General features: G+C 38.4%; 1 protein-coding gene across 4 annotated transcripts; it reads right to left on the bottom strand.

Annotated features, from left to right (window-relative positions):
• Positions 1-445: 445 nt before the first annotated feature.
• On the bottom strand, positions 446-18,347 carry LOC139129454 (uncharacterized). Of its 4 annotated transcripts, none has more exons than XM_070695088.1 (9): positions 17,788-18,347; positions 10,155-10,308; positions 8,312-8,861; positions 7,765-7,993; positions 5,807-5,894; positions 3,815-4,846; positions 3,151-3,363; positions 2,804-2,870; positions 446-2,184 (listed from the first exon to the last, which is right to left on the bottom strand). In XM_070695088.1, exons 2-9 carry the CDS (start codon positions 10,203-10,205, stop codon positions 1,835-1,837), a joined length of 2,580 nt encoding a protein of 859 aa, XP_070551189.1. In that variant the 5' UTR covers positions 10,206-10,308; positions 17,788-18,347; the 3' UTR covers positions 446-1,834. The 4 variants fall into 4 exon arrangements, with proteins under 4 accessions (XP_070551189.1, XP_070551195.1, XP_070551202.1 ...); XM_070695094.1 differs by having other exon boundaries at positions 452-2,184; positions 10,155-10,265; XM_070695101.1 differs by having other exon boundaries at positions 452-2,184; positions 10,155-10,265; positions 17,856-18,347.
• Between the last annotated feature and the right edge of the window lie 935 nt (positions 18,348-19,282).

Genomic DNA, 19,282 nt, shown 5'->3' with positions numbered 1-19,282 from the left:
TTATATTCTGAAGAACTAAGCCGAGTGCACTTTCGGTCACAAAAAAATCTTTCTAGAGATTGAGTGCTTTCTCGGACCGTGATCGATTCCCGATAGTTGATACCGAGCGTCTGGTACACAGTCCAATATCTTTCATGTACACCAAAGGTGCTAAACAGTTGGGATAAACTTGTGTAGACAGCGATAAAGCTACTGTATGTAACACTGAAACTGTCTCGTATTTGATTAGGTGGAGTAGATAGGAATCCGCCAGTATTCCAGGTTTGTGTATGGGTATGTAATGTACGTGGGCGGTTACTGTGTGTGATATCGATCTATGTGAAAGCGCAGGCTCAAGCCGTGTCACATGCACGGTCGCCATGACAAAATTGCAACACCATTGACGTGACACTGTTGTTTTCCTCACTTCGTAATATTCTGTATTCATTCACACCCGATAAGCAATGCGAGAGCCAAAAACATAACGTGTTTAATTTCTTGGAAAAGTCACAAATTTATTATGAAAACTCACAAAATATTTCTCATCCAAAACAACCAAATTGATAATGTGCTCACTAAAAACATTACAAAATTAGTCCTCATAAAAATTGACACATAACTTTTACTTAGTGTAATGAACAGTCAACATCTAAATCAATATAAAAACTATCATATCGCCAGCTGTACACTGAAACTATTTGCTCAAACCTGGTCTGTTGTTTTTAATAGTACCGATTAAATGTTCCCATCGCCAATACAAAATGGTGCCTGCATAATCGTCGGAAGATACAATCTTCCACAAACAAATTGTTTAATCTTTGCGAATGAAATTATTATAGCATTGCTATTTGCAAAATTCTGAGAATGAATTAAAAAGATATTAACATCTTCTTTACTGTAATAATGGTCTGTACATCCTACCATTAAACAACTGGCGAGTCAGAAAGCAGGGCGTGTGTAATTCCTTGATCTGTTATGGAAAACGCACAAACAGATTTATCATCCGAAACAACCAAATTGATTATATGCTCAGTAAAATCTTTATAAAATCAGTCTCTATTAAAATTGACACACACCGTTCAGTTAGTATATAATGAAAACTATCTTCTAAATTAACAGAAAAACTATAATGTATAGCCAGATGGACAATGAAACTCGTGGCTCAAACCTGGTCTATTGTACGCAAATGTTCCAATTCCCAATACAAATAGTGCGTGAGAAATGATCGTAGGAAGATACACTTCTTCCACACAGAAAGTTTTTCAACTTTGCGACTAAAAGTACAGCATATGCCTGTTTGCAAAATTCTGAGAATCAATTAGAAATTGAAACTGAATAGAAATATTCGTAGGCAACTGCGTTCCAATGAAACGTTATTAATAATGTACAGCCTTGAATTGATCTTCTGATGGAGAAAACGAAAGAAAAATGGTTCACGTATTATTGGAAATTTACAATACCCATGACTGGGTTGCTTAACTTGAAGCGATTTTAAGAGAAAAACAGCAGACACCGCGTAAATTTCCTACGGTTACAGAGGCAATTGTAATTGGTTATATCAGGTTTAAGATTGAGTCTACATTACAAGCACTGAACTAGTATTCACTTGTCAACTTGTTTTCAGTGTCCAAAACCTGTCCAAAAGTTCTCTTCGTCTCATTATGAATTCCTTGAAATGTTGAGATGTATAGATATGTTCAAAGTTGATATAAGTTGACCTGTTTACATGTAACTGAAATCGACCATACAATCTATATGTAGATCCTTCATAGAGATCTGAAGGGGTTGTGGACAAAGATCATAATCGAAAAATTCAGCGAGGCGATGTTCAAGGGCAACTATAGTCGGATAACGGTCACCTTTTCCATGATGTAGGTACAGAATCTACACAGCAGTAATTTTTGGTGTTGTTTTTGCTACTTTGGCGGCGCCAAAGCTCTGCCAGAGCCTCGGCTACGTTTCGCATCTCCATGTGGATGAGTTCTGTACATAGACGAGAATAGGTAGCCCCGGAGCTCGTAACCTGCTGCCAGTACAGCATGAACTGATACTTCCTTTCATATGCATCTGTGTGTCTCTCTTCGATGTCGCCGAGGGATGTTTCACACTTGCAGTCGTAATTTACAAGCAGCCTACGGACTAGTTCTCTAACCCTGGCAACTTTCAGCTCTTCGCACACTTTATCCAAGGCGGCACCGTCACATTCTGTGGTTTTAAGAACAAGCAAGCGGATAGAAATCTCAAGAATTAAAAGTTTCACTTGGAACACACTATACGCTTCTCTGTCGTATTCAAATTTGTACCTGACAGGTCTGTCTGTCTGTCTGTCTGTCTGCCTGTCTGTCTGTCTCTCTCCCCTCTCTCTCCTTCTCTCTCTCTCTCTCTCTCTCTCTCTCTCTCTCTCTCTCTCTCTCTCTCTCTCTCTCTCTCTCTCTCTCTCTCTCTCTCTCTCTCTCTCTCTCTCTCTCTCTCAATAAAACCTTAACGTACCTAGACGTACAATCGCATTTGTTAAGAAGAAAAGCAAAGTCTCTTTTCCTCACTCAAGAAGAGCGGTATATGGTGATTTGTAATGACGAGGGATTACTGGCTGACTTGAGAAGGCGCTATTGAAAAGTAGAACTAATTATAACAACAAACAACAACAACAACAACAACAACACTGATTTTTATCTATTAATTTAATTGTCACGTTGTTGCCCCATATTATTGCTGTTGTTATTGTTGTTGTTGTAGCTGTTAAAAGATATTTTTGAAATAGACTTTCTGTTATTTCATTTGAACCCTAGTTCTTGTTCGTCTTGAATAAAGGTTACCAACTTACCTGCGTCCTCCAGGGCTCCTAGATTTTTCAAGGGATCACATTGCTTGACTTGGTTCAAAGCCAGTACCTGTTAAAGGGGAGAGTTAGCGGAGAGTTTGATATTTGTAAAAATCACCTAAATCTTGCCAAATTAATTTTATTACTCAAAAGAAGTACTTCGAAGCTCTCGGGTCTTCTTACATCGAACATTGCTATAACATCAATGCCTGTGCCACCTATCATAGCAAACAATAGTCATTATTATACATGTTACATGCATTCTGATACCTGATGACACGACGAGATGACGGTACATGTAGCTTTGTCTATATCCTCGATGTTCCGATAATTTTTTTTAAGTTTTTTACCTCGTTTACAGGGAATTTCACTGACATTGACCTCGACACCAGTGACATTGCTTTTCGTTTCTTTTCATTGGGTGGGCGCTGTTGCAAGGTAAATACAACGTCAAAATAGTTCGGTGGCTCCCACTTGGAAGACCTCCTTGGCTCAAACACGAACTCAGCAAACGGTGAAAGATTCCTAGAGCAACAACTGGCGATGTCATCCGAGCGTATCACCTGGAATGGAATGTTATTCAGTCAGTCAGACTTTTACATGTATTTAAACTCTAGGCCACGATCAATTTGATTGAAATGATAATAAGTACAATATTAGAAAAATTAATTGCGATTAAAGTTAAATTTAAGATGGATTTCGCCCCTTGGACGGATTTTTTGAGCAATAAACATTGTACAGTAATTTTCTAGCCTGATACTAGGATGGTGTGCGTTCACTGTATTGGCAGTGGAGGGAAATGAGATAAATTCCGTTTGGATAAGATTGAAAAAATTCACCTAACATGTTTTTTTTTTTCATAGAGTGATTACAGGATACGACTGCCATTTTGCAATTTAATACAGGTAATTTTTTTATTATTTGTTAATTCCATCCCTCAAGCTTGGCAATAGCGTAGAGCATATCATGCATGCCTCTTTCTCTTGAGAATCATAAAAGTAGTGTATGTTCTACCTGTGTACGAGGAAAGTGGCCGCCCGTCTCGTTAATCTGCCATTTCCAGTCTTTCCCAGGACTACCTTGACACGAAATCTCCCAATCACATATCCCGTTCTTGGCCCTAATGCCAATAGCTGAGTTAGGGTTTCTATCACCTTCCGCTTTTCTAACTGCGGTTTGCGTGTCCTTAATGTCATCGCACAGGTAGACCTTGACTGTGACCTCAGTCGTTTCAGGTGCGTACTTTCCGTAGGCCACGGCGTCAAAGGATAATATCGGCCGTGTCTTCCCGCAGCTGGAGCAGGTGAATTTCGTGAAATGTTTTGTTTGAATGTTGACGTATTTCTCATCGAAAGAGAATGTCATCTGTTTGACGATGTTGTTTTCCTTGCCAAGTTCTGACTGGTCAAGCACGAGCCAAGACTTGTCTCTCGGGTTCATTGATTGGTTGTAGTGTACCAGAAATCGCCATGATTTCGCATCCTTTCCTGGCAGCAGGGCGCGATGTGGAAGCTTTACAGTGACATAATCGAGGAAGCTGTCAAGTCCGGGAGAGAGACATTCAACGACAGGCGTGAGAGGTATCTGTTCGTCTTTGAGGCCGACGTTGAAATAGCTCACTCTCAGACTCACTTTAACGATGATTGGCTGTTTCTCACCAGACGGTATGGCCCCTCTTGGAATGTGCAACTGAACGTCAGAATCTTCATGGGACAAAACCCCGCCTTTCTGGTCGAACAATCCCTCGAAAATGATGTCGTAGATGTTATCTGGATTGTGCAGGTGGTTGCTCGTCAATGGTGACTCCGTTGCTCTCACGGCAGCCTCGCTCTTGTTAGTAATCTTGCCAGGAGTCGGTACGTCTTGAACTCTTTTTGATGAAACATCACTGCCGTGACAGGAGGAAAACAGACCATCTTCACCAGTGTCAAGAGTTGTGGGTGGTAAGTAGTTACTGGCAGGAATTTTACTCTTTGCTATCACTGCTGTTGTAACTTGTCCGCCCGCATCCAGTGAAACAACTAAAGAACTCCCATTCTGATGATACTGAAAGTAATGAAAACATATTTTCATTAAAACCACTGGCAGCTATATCGTGTGTATACCACTGGCAGCTATATCGTGTGTATACCACTGGCAGCTATATCGTGTGTATACCACTGGCAGCTATATCGTGTGTGACATACTTGTGCATCGCAGAATGACAGTGTGCAGTGGGAATAATGGTTGAAGTAGTATGCACCTCGAAAGTTAAAGTTAAAATGTAACATTTGCTTAAACGTTAACGTTTCGTAAAGAATGTCCCCTTGCGAAATGAAGACAGTTCAAAACTTCGGTTACCACCTCAAACAACTCAATTTTTACCAACACTTATATACACCGAACAATAGGCCAATTAAGGCACTAATGAGCCCTCATAAGTAGATACAACTATTGTAACAGTTTGAGAGTCCAAATATCTAAAATTTTACAAGTTTTAGCAAATCAAGAATGTAAACCAAAGGTCACTGTGCAAAGTTTTATACTAATAGGAACAAATTACCCTACTTTCATCGAAATTTGAAACTCAAAATGGCCATAATCCCTATTGAAGTCACTGAGGAAAAATGTAAAACGGATTTTCGAAAAACTAGGACGGCACTGGTTTTTGTGACTCAGACAGCTTAAGCCCTCACAAGTGGTAGTTCAGAAGAGCGCTGGATTAACGTGAGAGTCCGATATCTGTCTCGAGGCGCATTGTACCTTAAATTGGTCGTAGGATGAGTGTTTTCGAATTCACTTTCATTAAGCTTTGCCAAAGGACAGATGAACACAAAAATGTAAAAATTTGACGTCAACATTTGGATAATGACTTCACTTGGAATTTTTGGTTTCTTTCGTTTGTTGGTAAATTTGTTAAAAATGCGACAGTTGTTGAAGGAAGTGCAGATTGCAGATAGAAAGTAAATTAAAAAGAAGGTTACGGAGACAATGCAAATATCAAAGTAGCACAGATAGTAGGCTTACCTCCCGGTTTGTAACAGTTGCAGTGTTAACATCGGACGGATATTCTTGACATTGATCCGTTGCACAAGTCGTAGTCATCAGACGGGCCCTACAAAACAAGATTCGCTGATAAAAGTCTAAAAAATACAAGCTGTGGTACGGGCAAGCACCGCTAAAAGGGCATGGTAAATATTGAGTAATTTAATTACTTTCTCTCTTACCAATTTTATTTTACCTCTGATTACTATTCTTGATATCGAAAGGGACCATTAGGTTTTTCTTACGAAAAGATTGAGCAAAGAAAAGTGTTTTGATTTTAAGGCGCGAACTAAATAAAAAAAATAATCTCTGAAAATTTATCTCAGCTTTCTACCTCAATACCGTGTGTCACTGTCTGTCTGTAATTGTATGTACGTGTGTGTATGTGTATGTGTGTGTGTCAGTATTTATTTAATTATGTACAGGTTAAATGACTGGAACTTTAAATTATTTCTTCACTGTTTTGTGTGCCATTCTTGTTCTACTCCCCAAAGCATGTTGAAACACCCACTATGTAGCTCCTGTGCAAATCAACAAATGCTTTGGGAAGTAGAACAAGAAACTATGGTTGGCATTGAAAAACAAAAAAGTAAATAAATCATCTAACGTTTCAGCTACTAGTCCTATAAATCTTTGTACTGCGCGCTATGTGATCAAAACAAAACATCACAGAGTAACATGTGGTTTGGCATCTACATCTATGAGAGCTGAAACGGTGGCTACGCAATATGTTTGACACTTCCTTGTAGACTCAGTCAAGCCATTAGTGTATATTCGGGCTACTGTCGTCCCTTGGACTTCGCTTCGTTGGTTAGTGCACGTTCTTGCCTTCGACGCGCGGGTCTTATTTTAGTCAGAATTTGGCCAAAACCATGCAATCGCGTTAGGTAAGCACTTGCAAAATATGCTGTACGACATGTTGCGTTTAAGGCCACAAAATAGACTTGGTCGCCTTACTCGATAGCCTGCACTAATTTGTGCAATTTTTTTCGGAACTTGCCAACGAACATTTGGTTTTCGGTTCTGAGGTACATGGCGGAATCTGAGGTACTTGTAACAGTGGGTATCCCAGTGTTGAGGAACTCGTCAATAGTTCAATATACATTGTAGCTATTTTGCCTTCACCAGTAATGCCAGGGAGGCAAATGGGAATAGAGATTTAACTTGTGAAGGTAGCAGCGCCACCAACGGTGAAGTCAACATCACTTTTAACATCTCTCCGATGCCCTAGGCCAAGAAAAAAAAATGTTTCTCGTCCTTGGTCGGATTCACAAATGATGCGGTCATACGAATTTCTTTTTTGTGGTTTTTGTTGAAATGAAAAAAATTACCAACCCACTTTTGAGGGATTCAAACATAGCCGCCGGAAAGTAAAATGTCTGCCCCTGAAAGAAACAAACCTGAACCTAAAAATAGTGGTGACGCGCATGTTTCACATGACGCGCACGATAACGGGAGACAAAGCACGATTTTGGCCTTACAAATTACATGCTTTCAAGTTGTAGAAAAGTGCACGAATTATGCGTGTCGTGGATAAAAGAAAAGTTACCGTCAGGTCAAAGTAAGTGTACAGTGAATGAATCAGGGGAATTAATGATGTTTCCGCAATAACTTTCATTAAGTGATTTTGACGAGTTTGCAATTTCGTTAACTTTTTATGCTTTAATTTGGTGTCAATGTTGATTTTCTTGCAGTACCTATTACGTACGCGGTTTATTTTAGACCAACGCGTAGGGTTGCATCCATTTTTATCTGATAAGCACGTTTTGTCAGAGACTTTACTGGTGTACATGTAAATCTGTTTCTCAGCGAAGGTTATCGACAACTTGAACTTGCACCACACAGTGTCTGAGTATTCTACTCAATGACGTAATCAACAATATGATAACATTTGCTTGGGTGATCGGTACAATCAAATTCCTAATCAGTGTACATCTTACTTTCGTAGCCGAATTATGATAAGGAGCGTCAGGACTGCGATTACAACCATGAAACTGGCAGTCGAGATAATCGCCGTGTAGAGGGCTGTTCTCTGATGAATTTGGCCAGGCGTGTCACCGTCTTTAGCCTCTTCCTTAAGGTCGATACCGGGATCTTCGATTGTCACAACGGTCAGGTGTTTAGTTAAAGATGTGGTGAAATGCTGGTCATTTGTCTGTGACGTTTTACCTGAAAGTTAATTGTTTGTAATTAATCAATGCAGATACGCGTTTGGCATCGTAACGTTAAACTAATCTTCTAAGGATTTATTAAAACTTTTGATTTTACTGGCCAACTCGTATGTATTTATTGTCGGACAATTTAAAATGTTTATAAAAAGATATGTATGAGGACATCTGCTTCCAATAAGTAGCTTAATTACAATAAGTAGCTTAATTACAATAAGTAGCTTAATTACCTCATTGATGGATTTAGTAATGAAACCTCAGTAGAATGATAGCGTTTTGTTTGTTTGTTTTTTTAAATAAACATGATCTTGGTACTTACTGATCGTACCAGTCTTTGCTACGGTTGGATCACGTGACGAAGTCGTGATGTCCATCTCCGGCGAAAACGTCGAGAACAACTCATGACCTTCTACGCCGATGCCTGTGTTCAAAGTCTCCGTAACGTTATCGTCGAAAGTCATGTTTTCTGCCCTAATTCGATCCAGTTCTTGCTGTATCCGCTGTCTTTCAGCGTGTTCTTGACGCGACTTGTTGTGAATATCAGCGATGAAACGATTGTCCATGGGCTTTTCCATCAAGATTCGAGGTCGTACCACAAATTCATTCCCGTCATCGTCAAGTCGCCGAAACTTGACACATACAGTGTCCAGTGTCGGGCTGCACTGCCACAGCACCATTTCTCGCTCTTGGTCGCATCTTCTGCACGGCCGGCATTTGGCGGATTTACTGGAGTGAGAAGAGAAAGTTCCGTTCGTACACGCTTTGCAGACAGGCGGATCCTGGTCGACAAAGCAAGGACCAGAAATTCCATACCCGGGAGGACAGTTAACTTGATGACATCTACTGCGACGCGGAGAGTCGGAATAAACCTACACATTAGGAATGATATAAAATTTCATCAGTAAATTCATTCAATAAAACAAAAATATGTAATTACTATACCGTTGCAGTTTATTCAACTTCCACATAGTCACAATATACGGTTTGCCATAATTCAAAAAATATCACGTCTTGGTCTGTTTCGACTGATAAGGTTGCGCAACGTTTAAGTTCAATGCCACCCATCCTTTGCATTTTCGCAAAAGACCTACTGAAACCGAAACAAAATTAAGCCTGGATAATTTTTTTACACGACGAACGTCTTATGACCCACCCGCAGTAGGATATTAAATCACGTGACTTTTTCTGACCAAATTGCACTGAGGCAAACTTTTTTGGTTCGCCCATGAGGCAAAAGTAGTAGGTCTAGCTCATTGTTTGACACGGGGAGGAAAATCAATGCCTATTACTGGTCGATTAACTACCGACAGATGCCGTGTTTCATCTTTTTGTATAAGTAAATTGCGGTGACTGTAAATGGGCCTCTCGCCCATGCTTACCGAAATAAATTAAATCAATAAATCAATAAATAACCAATTAAACTATGCATGCTCATTTCATGTTTCGTTGAAATCTATCCTTTATCACGTTTACATCTTACGTGGAGTGACCCCGGTCTCTGTCTGTCTGTCTGTCTGTCTGTCTGTCTGTCTGTCTCTCCTCTCTCTCTCTCTCTCTCTCTCTCTCTCTCTGTCTGTCTGTCTGTCTCTTTCTCTCTCTCTCTGGATTCATATTTTAGAGAATGTGTGTTGCTCAATATGAATTGTAAATAGTAGTTAACACGATTGGAATTAATTTGGGATAGATAATTGGATGACGAATTAATGTCTGTTTAATCAGCAAATGTAAGCTCATCTGCTTTTCTTTTTAAGTTACAATCTTGTTTTTATGAGTAATTTGTAATATTGCAACATTCTGCTGTAGGGCACCTGATTCTTTTAAGAAATTTGAAAAATATGAAGAGCCAATTATCCCAAATTAGTCCCAATCGTGTTTGTTTCTTTAAAAGTAAATGACAAGGTACATAAGCTCGCGACATTTAAAGGCACTTTGTTAAAGAAACCCTTCACCGTTCAAATTGTACGTCTCAAATAAAAATCAATTTTGGAAGCCTTGACAATTTTTTCTGATCGAACATCGACAGAAAGGATTTTCAGTTATAGTACATGTACTTAACCGTTTATCGACTAGAAACGCACAAAGTTCGAGATTCAAAATGTACAATTACTGTAATGTAGAATTTTCCGCCCACCCTCTTTCAATGAGAGTGTTATTGAACTCACCTCGACTTGACTGAGTATAATGATAAAGATGATGATCTTCAGGTTTTTCATGCTTGGTCTCGAGCGTGACACAATGAGTGGTTCTTAGGTCTTTGGTTTCTTGAATAAATCCTAAAGGTCAATCCATAAAAGGGGACATTGAAATCAATCGTTTCTAAATAAAACAAAAGAGCGTCATGAACGCAAGCCAGGACTTCATTTTCGAGACACTTTTAATAATGAGCTACTTTGACTTCTGTGTGATGCATGGCGAGTGTGTTTTTAACCCTTTGAGCGCCAAAGTCAACTTTCGTCGTCTATATTTAATGTACCTCAGTCAAATTTTTCAGATTTTTGCCAAAATTTTGATAAAAACCTGTAGCCAATGAAATGTGATGTCTGTTTGGTCCAAAATAATAAAACAAATTACAGAAAATTCATACAAATTGTTAAAATGTTGCACTAAAATTTTGGTGGGAAATATTACAGCACTCAAAGGGTTCAGTGTGTACGATCAGAAAAATCGCAAATATTGCCATAATTTTGAGTAAAATATTTTTGAATTCCTACATTGGGCATAACAAAACTTACGGGACGTCATCATGCTTGATATTCTTTACAAAAGAACGATTAAGAGTGATCTCTTTAATGAAAATCACTGAAAATCAACAGACCAATTCGAGTTTATGCAGTGAGAGGAAGTCTTACATTCTCCCGGGCCAACTGCAATAACACAAATAAATTACGACATCTGGCGGTAAAGATCCCCACTTTAAAATATAATAATAGCTTCATGAACGAATGAGTTAATGTATAGAATAATTGAATTTGTGACAAAAATGATTATTAATATTTCCAAAATTTCAGGTATTTAAAGTTTTATTTGGTGAAACAGTTTATTCCTATAGTGTTGTCAATTTTATCAAACTTTCACACATTTTGCGTCTTGTTTTTAACTTTTCAAGATTAATAGATATGTAAGCTGCTTTGCTCAATTTTGTAAAATGTAGTCAGTAATTCACAAATTGCGTACTCTATCACAATCGTCGTTTGGGGCGCTCTTCAGCTAACTTCATTGGCCCGTGCGTTTTGCATTTACAAAGGACAAAAAAGGTGAACTCGACAGAAAAGAAAACTGTAAGATTTACGGCTCTACAAACTGTAGACGACATCTTTACACCTTGTACAGAATTATAGTGTCGGAGCGTTGAACATCTGCTTGCCGAGCAGAACTGCACAATACCGTTGGTTTTTGTTTTCATTTTTTGGTTTTGTTTTGTTTTTCTGCGCGTTCATCCTTACAGTGAATTTCAAAATAGCTTGCCTGCTGGGTAATTAGAAAAATCATTTCTGGCCATAGAAAATAACGCTAACTGCATCCATTGCAAATGTTCTCCTTTGATAGATTTTGCAGAAATTTAACCTTATACGACGTCCACTGTTCTCACTTAGGGATGGACCATTAGACCTTGGGAGGGGGGTGGTCACAATGAAATTGTGAAAATTTTTTTTACTATTCTAAATTTCTGAATTTTTTTTTCCAATTGAGATTAGCTGTGCAAATTTTTTTTTCAGAGTAAATTTTCAGATTTATAATTTTTTTTTTCGTTCGTCGCTGTCTGAAGATAAAGAGGGCAAACATGTGGTGCCAAGCACCACAAGCGGCCACGCAAGCGGTCACTGGGAAGAGGTCAGGAGAGGGGTGTCCCCCTGCTGCTGTTGGAGCTTTTGAAAATAGAGATGAAAATGGTGTTATTTGGTGGCACTTGGGGAGTATTTTTGCCGGGGGAGGTCAGGAGGGGGTGTCCCCCCTCCTGCTGTTGGAGCTTTTGAAAAATAGAGATTAAAATGGTGTTATTTGGTGGCACTTGGGGAGTATTTTTGCCGGGGGAGGTCAGGAGGGGGTGTCCCCCCTCCTGCTGTTGGAGCTTTTGAAAAATAGAGATTAAAATGGTGTTATTTGGTGGCACTTGGGGAGTATTTTTGCGGGGGATGGTCAGGAGGGGGGTATCCCCCCTCCTGCTGTTGGAGCTTTTGAAAAATAGAGATTAAAATGGTGTTATTTGGTGGCACTTGGGGAGTATTTTTTTGGGGGGTGGTCAGGAGGGGGTGTCCCCCTCCTGCCGTTGGAGCTTTTGAAAAATAGAGATTAAAATGGTGTTATTTGGTGGCACTTGGGGAGTATTTTTGCGGGGGATGGTCAGGAGGGGGTGTCCCCCCTCCTGCTGTTGGAGCTTTTGAAAAATAGAGATTAAAATGGTGTTATTTGGTGGCACTTGGGGAGTATTTTTTTCGGGGTGGTCAGGAGGGGGTGTCCCCCTCCTGCCGTTGGAGCTTTTGAAAAATAGAGATTAAAATGGTGTTATTTGGTGGCACTTGGGGAGTATTTTTGCGGGGGGAGGTCAGGAGGGGGGTGTCCCCCCTCCTGCTGTTGGAGCTTTTGAAAAATAGAGATAACAATGGTGTTATTTGGTGGCATTTTGGGAGCATTTTTTTCGGATTACACATCTTCCTCTGAAACATGGTCTTCTTGCTCCTCAGTAGCTTCGTATAGTTTTGAAAATTGACTATTTTGGTTTCCTGGCTTCCCTTTCTACTGCGTGGTGAAATGCCTACATTCACCCCACCAAACATCATGCATATCTCATGATTTACAATTGATTTTGACAAGCTGAGAAGCTAAAATAAGCTAAATAATATAGTGAAATTTGCATATTTGTGTTTTTAGAGCAATTGTTGCCCTTTTTTGATCAAAACATCTATTTCTCTGTAGCAGCATGTCCAAATTGATTGGATGTGTATAGATGTGTTGAAATTTCAATATTTGTCTTTTTGGGCAATTTATGCCATTCATGGTCAAAAAAATCTGTATTCTCTGAAAGGGCTTGTCCAATTTCTTTGAAATTTGCTACACAAAAACGATTAACCATGCAGATTTATTCAGTATTTGCTATCGAGAAACTTTCAAAGTTCAACCCTTTTATGTGTTTTTGTGTTGGGATTTGTTGGATAGATGGCATTCTACGTAGTGTATTGTTGAATGTTAAAACATGTGTTGCTGTTGTTATTTGAGGCTGTTTTTTGAGAAAAAAGAATTGAAAATGCCTTTTTAAAAGCAAAATAATACATAATGACTTGATATGTTGTTTTATCATTATTGACGTGTTTCTACTTGTTCACCCATTCTTGCATTCATCATTGTAATAAAATGCTGTGAAAAAAATGAAACTGATGTGGCCTGCATCTGTTTACCTTGATCTTAAAAGGCAAATACAACTTTCTGTCTTGACAACCATACCATAGTTTCAATGTTTTACCTAGTGTACCTGCTTGGTTTGTACGCAGGAAACAAGTAGAAAACAGGCTCTATAATTTCATAATTTTCAAGTGATCAGAATACAAAAGTCCTGAAAAGATAAGATAATCACAACTTCCAGTATAAGGGATACAGTCACTCTAAATGTATAAATTAAAATTAAAAATGTGCCGGGAGGATGTATTAAAAATACAGAAAGTTGCTTACTGTCGGTAAAATCTAAAAAAAATTCAAAATTTTAAAAAATTTTGCAGATTTTTTTTTTACGCCTTTGTCTTCTTATTTATTTTTTTTTTATTTTGCAAACTAGTTTGAAGATTTTTTTTTTCCTAACTTTCTGCTCTGAAAATTTTTTTTTTCTGTTTTTGACCACCCCCCTCCCAAGATCTAATGGTCCGTCCCTTGCAGAACACGTTCAATGTAGGAAATTAAATACCAATCGTTGTACCGACCCATACACCGGTCGTTAGCGTTCTGTGCAGTTCATCAACGGGAAATGTGATAAAGGTGTACGGTTGAGTTTTTAAATGAGGGCGCGGCAAAACTGACGAAGACTGTGGCAAGGAGAACGTCGTATTGGGTTTAATTGTTGCACTTGGCGTCATTTTCTATCGCCTGAGTTTTTCTTATCACCAAAGCACGTTGTAATTCCAAGCTATTTTGAAATTCACTATAAGGCCAAAGTAATTAAATTCTTTGTTTTGCGTCCACTCTAAATGGGAAAAGGTACGTGTAACCTCCACAAATGTAATAATCTCCACAAATGTAATATCAACCACAATTGTAATAAAATCAACCACAAATGTAATAAAATAGTCAACCATTAATGTGACAACCCGCAACCACAAATGTAATAAACAAATTAACCATAAATGTAATAAAACTCAACCATAAATGTAATAAACTTGAACTTGCATATGTGATCATTTGTTTATCAATGCCCTGAGTAAATAATAACTTTAATAAGACTAGTGTAATGTTATTGCATACTTTCCTGAAACTAGGTTTCCTTTCCGAAACACAGAATAGAATACTTTGAGAACGCTATCAGAAAACAGCGAGGTACTGATCAAACCCTTATAGATAATGGAAGTGGAACAGCAGTTCTAGACACTGCTAATTACATAATAAGGAAATGTCAAAATAACTCGTCAACCGGTGATACCACACAAAGTTTATGACAGATGACTCAGAACAAATAACAGAGAAATATAAAACCTATTATATAACAGAAACTTACGACACAAAACATGTTGACGAGAACATATATTTCAATCTAGTAAAAACAATACGAACACTACGAATTTGAGGAGATTGATTAAGAAAGTACGGCATTTTTCGAAAAAACGGCGTTAAAGGATCGTAGTGTTATACAGTCTTCCCGACTCTGGAGTAGAGACTGCACTGACACTCAGAGAACAGCTGTGTCTAGCCATGGCCAATCAGTTCTGTACACAAACAGGAAACGTAAAATACACTTTCAAATATGCAAAACACACTAAACGCAAACAATTAAGAAATGAATAATGTGTGGAGTTGCTTTCCTTATTACAAAGATGAATATTTAAGGGCTAATTCCTCAATTGCAATGACAAAATAGATTTATTACATTTATGGTTGACAAGTATTACATTTATGGGTGATTTTTTTATTACATTTATGGTTACCATTTATTACATTTGTGGTTGGTGTTTTTATTACATTTATGGTTGATTTTTGTTACATTTATGGGCGATATTACATTTATGGGTGCATTTTATTACAATTGTGGTGATATTACAATTGTGGAGATTATTACATTTGTGGAGGTTACATCCTGTACTGACGTTCAGATTACAGCTGTGTCTAGCCATGGCCAGTCAGTTCTGTACACAAAACAGGGAAACGTAAATACACTTTCAAATATGAAAAAACACACTAAACGCAAACAATTAAGAAATGAATAATGTGTGGAGTTGCTTTCCTTACTACTTAGATCAATATTTAAGGGATAATTCCTCAATTGCAACTACAAAATAGATTTATTACATTTATGGTTGACAAGTATTACATTTATGGGTGATTTTTTATTACATTTGTGGTTACCATTTATTACATTTGTGGTTGGTGTTTTTATTACATTTATGGTTGATTTTTGTTACATTTATGGGCGATATTACATTTATGGGTGCATTTTATTACAATTGTGGTTGATATTACATTTGTGGAGATTATTACATTTGTGGAGGTTACAGTACGCGTCTAAGCGGCTGAAAAACACACACAAGAAAATTAACACAATGTAATTTGATTGCAGCAAATAAAAATAGTAACAAATTTTAGTTCAGAAAAGCTAAGCGGTTATGTCCTAAAATTTCCTATTCAAGTACACTGTGTGTGTTTTCATGAAAACCTTAAAAACCTAGGCGGGTGGGGACGCAAAACAAGAATTTAATTACTTTGGCCTAATTAACTTTTGTGGAACACAACACACATAAGTGCAGTCGTAAAGTTGTAGTAGCTGGAATGTTTTCAACTGCTTTTTCAATCAATGAGACACCATGGCATGCGTAGGCTGCGTCATAGCAGCCCAGCGGTCCATACCATACAATGGCCGGAATAAAAACTTTAGAGGTTTCTAGCAATACATAAAATTATTCCTTGATGGTCAAAAAGGACGAGTGGTCTATGTCACTTTAAGATAGAACGCGCCTCGGGGACATATATTCGGACTCTCAAACTTTTACAATTCTTTTCTGATATACCACTTGTGGGGTTCATTTTAAAGCTCTTGGTGAAAGAAAACTTTTCACCGGCTTAGTTTTTCGAAATTCGAAAATTTTATTTTTCTCCATATAGTTAACACAGTGATGGCGGACATTTTGAATTTCAAATATCGGTAAATCTTGGGTTATTTGTTTCTCTAGTACCAAAATTTGCACGGTGACCCCCTATTTTTATTCTTGGTTTTGAAAGAGAATAGTTGAAAGATTCCTTAAGGAAAGTTTGAGCAAAAGTTTAGGTCTTTCACTTTCGAGGCGCATACTACCTTAACCCTTTCACCCCCAGTTCCCTGTATACAGGTCCAACTTTACCATAGAAAACAATGGGTTTGGGACAAACCATGGTGGTGAAAGGGTTAAATTTTAACATATCGGCGGGCTGGTAGGTTTGATACACTGTATAAATAATGTAACCATGGCAGTACGCCGGCCATCGAGCTGACTATGAACCTAGCCTTCGATATTGAGTCGGACTGTGAACGACGCCGCGCAAGACTGACCAACAATCGTCACAGCATCAAACGCAGGGGCTGTGTCAGACAAAACAATAAAAAAACTAGTTTATTGTCTAAGGTCAATTTCACACGCAAATCTGTGCCTATTTTTGTATCATTTATTGATATATTTAATAAGATAATCAGTTGTAGAAGACCAAATTTATTAAAATTTATCATTGATCGTGTCGCACACCAGAATGAACAATAAGTCCATTTCAAATTTCCATATCTACAAAAATTGAATAATTACTGAAATTTGGAAAATGTGCGATTTACTACGATATAGAATAGCTTTCTATTCGCTTGAAGTTCAAAAGTAATTACAGTTGAGAGAAGTGTACGATATTGCTTAGCACGGCATGTACGTACATTCATAAGCTGGAGTTGTTGGTTGCGGCGTTCGCGACCAATTGGCAGTTCTAAAACACGAGTGAGCACCTAACAACGCCAAATTGCTCACAGACATTGTATACTCATTCAATTATTTCTGTTGAGTCATAGCCGAACGATTTTGAAAAGTCAAAAACAGCTATGTAAATAGAAGTGTGACGTACTTTTGTTTCGACACTTCTTCTCTGAACTTTTTGTCTTTTCTTTCAGAGCACATGAACACATGTTAATCAGTTAATTTTATTTACATTGGAAAATCGGCACGGCCGATGACCTAATTAAATACCACAATTTCTTGTCATCACACAGTGGCCCTTCATGGCAGCCGAGAGTCACATAATACAAGCCTACAAACCTATTGTCCCATGGAGTATTCGGTTTAATTATTGACGTAAAGTAAATTCATATGTTTACCAAGTATGAGCGTGGGGTTACATGGACAATGAAAGTCTACTTTAGCTTTCATCTTTTTGGATTGACTTTAGCTCACCCTTATGTTGTTCAACTCAACAGAGGCGTCGTGTGACGACGCGGCTGTAGTATACAATTCAATTGTCGCCATGTTAATTCAGAGTCAATCGGCCGCGGCCTTGTCTCTCTCAGGCTCTAGCAGAACTCAGGACTTCAACCAGCTTGCAGAAACAGCGGAGATGTAATTTTTACGAAAGAGCGAAAAAGAGGGAACATACCTTGAGCATGAGAAAAGCTTACAATTTCTCAAAATGTTCGTCTGTGACGCTGGCAGCCAACCGCGTGCCGTGGGACGCTATTCAGTAAAACGGATAATTTTACAGATCAACAGGTATCCGTTTCTGACGCGGGTCAAGACGGAAGTTGTTTGGTAAAATCCTTAGCAAACTCTGAACCACTAGTTGAATCAGCACAAAAACCAGCGCTTTGTCTGGCAAGACATACACATATGGAAATGTCAAACAGACGATCAATTCACTGTGGATCGACCTAATAGTCTTGCAAGAATTCCCGCGATGGACTGGCGGTGCTCACGCCGAGTGGATAACTTGTTGGAAACTTTGCAGTGATTCATATGCAAATATACTGGTGGGGAAACCCCTCGTGCAAGCGTCTAATGACATCATGGGTAGCATTCACTTTGGGGTTGGAGTCTGGGGTCGCAATACATCAAGAACTGACCTCAAGAGGGAGTTGTTTAAATTTCCAAACGCTGACATTGACATAACCGTGGACGACATCTGTTTCATCTATCAAACGGAAATTATTTTCTTTGGAAAATGGAGAATCATCTTCTTTTACGGTAATTGCAAGGAGGAGAACCGTGCGATGCCAGAAATCCCGACCATTGGTCACACAGCTATTCTAGTTGTTCCCACGATGATGAAAATATTATATTATTTTAATTCTGCAGCACTGCGTGTAAATTACTGATTTAATAAAAAGTATTACTTTTTAATTCTAGCAAAACTTAAGTCGATGCAATTCACAGTCTCGCAAATTTGGCATGTTGCAGCATGAAATTACATGCATGGTAAAAGAAATTATACCTTTGTCAATACCAGTGAACTTCTGTGATGTCATCAACCAGATTACTGATAATGAACCGATTATCAAGCGTTGTGGCCTAATATTTTTTCATCGGCAATGCCAAAACTGTGAAATAATGATTAGCAATAATGTATCACCTCCAATCAAAAATAGACTCAAGCAAAGTCTTGCACTCCATAATGTACTCGGCTTCACCTCCATACAGGTCCTGCAATGTTTGGATTCGTCCATTGTGGGCGTAGGGGGATACATTATTGCCTAAATATTGTTTATTGTTTTGGTAGTTGTATAAAAACACTCTCTATTTTTTGATGATCAGAATCTGAATTATTTTTGTTCTACATATTACAAATTACATCATCACAAATAATGTCAATAAGGCTTGAAACATTCTCTGCATATCATGTGATAGAGAGACTGTGTCCTGTGTCAAGGCGGACAATCTTTACCAGTCCGGGTCAGCTCCAAAATTGGAGACTCATTATGATAATGTATTCCGGCATTCAGCCAATCATCGACCAGATTACATCATTAATAAAGTACAGGTCACGCTGGGTCACAAATTACCCACCAAGTGTGATCGGCAGTTTTGGGCCGCTTATTAAGCCCCTGTCTTGTGAATTTCGACGAATTTCGACAGTCAACATAATCCACGTGTTCTGC

Source organism: Ptychodera flava, chromosome 1, assembly GCF_041260155.1.
Source record: "Ptychodera flava strain L36383 chromosome 1, AS_Pfla_20210202, whole genome shotgun sequence".
In the NCBI taxonomy this organism is placed as follows: domain Eukaryota; kingdom Metazoa; phylum Hemichordata; class Enteropneusta; family Ptychoderidae; genus Ptychodera; species Ptychodera flava.
This window is presented reverse-complemented; position numbering and strand designations above follow the sequence as displayed.

Coding starts and splice junctions, on each gene's coding strand:
- LOC139129454 (XM_070695088.1), bottom strand. CDS start 10,205: ATGAAAAACCTGAAGATCATCATCTTTATCATTATACTCAGTCAAGTC. Junction 5,895..7,764: donor ATCATAATTCGGCTACGAAA/GTAAGATGTACA, acceptor CTTGTTTTGTAG/GGCCCGTCTGATGACTACGA. Junction 3,364..3,814: donor GCCACTTTCCTCGTACACAG/GTAGAACATACA, acceptor ATTCCATTCCAG/GTGATACGCTCGGATGACAT.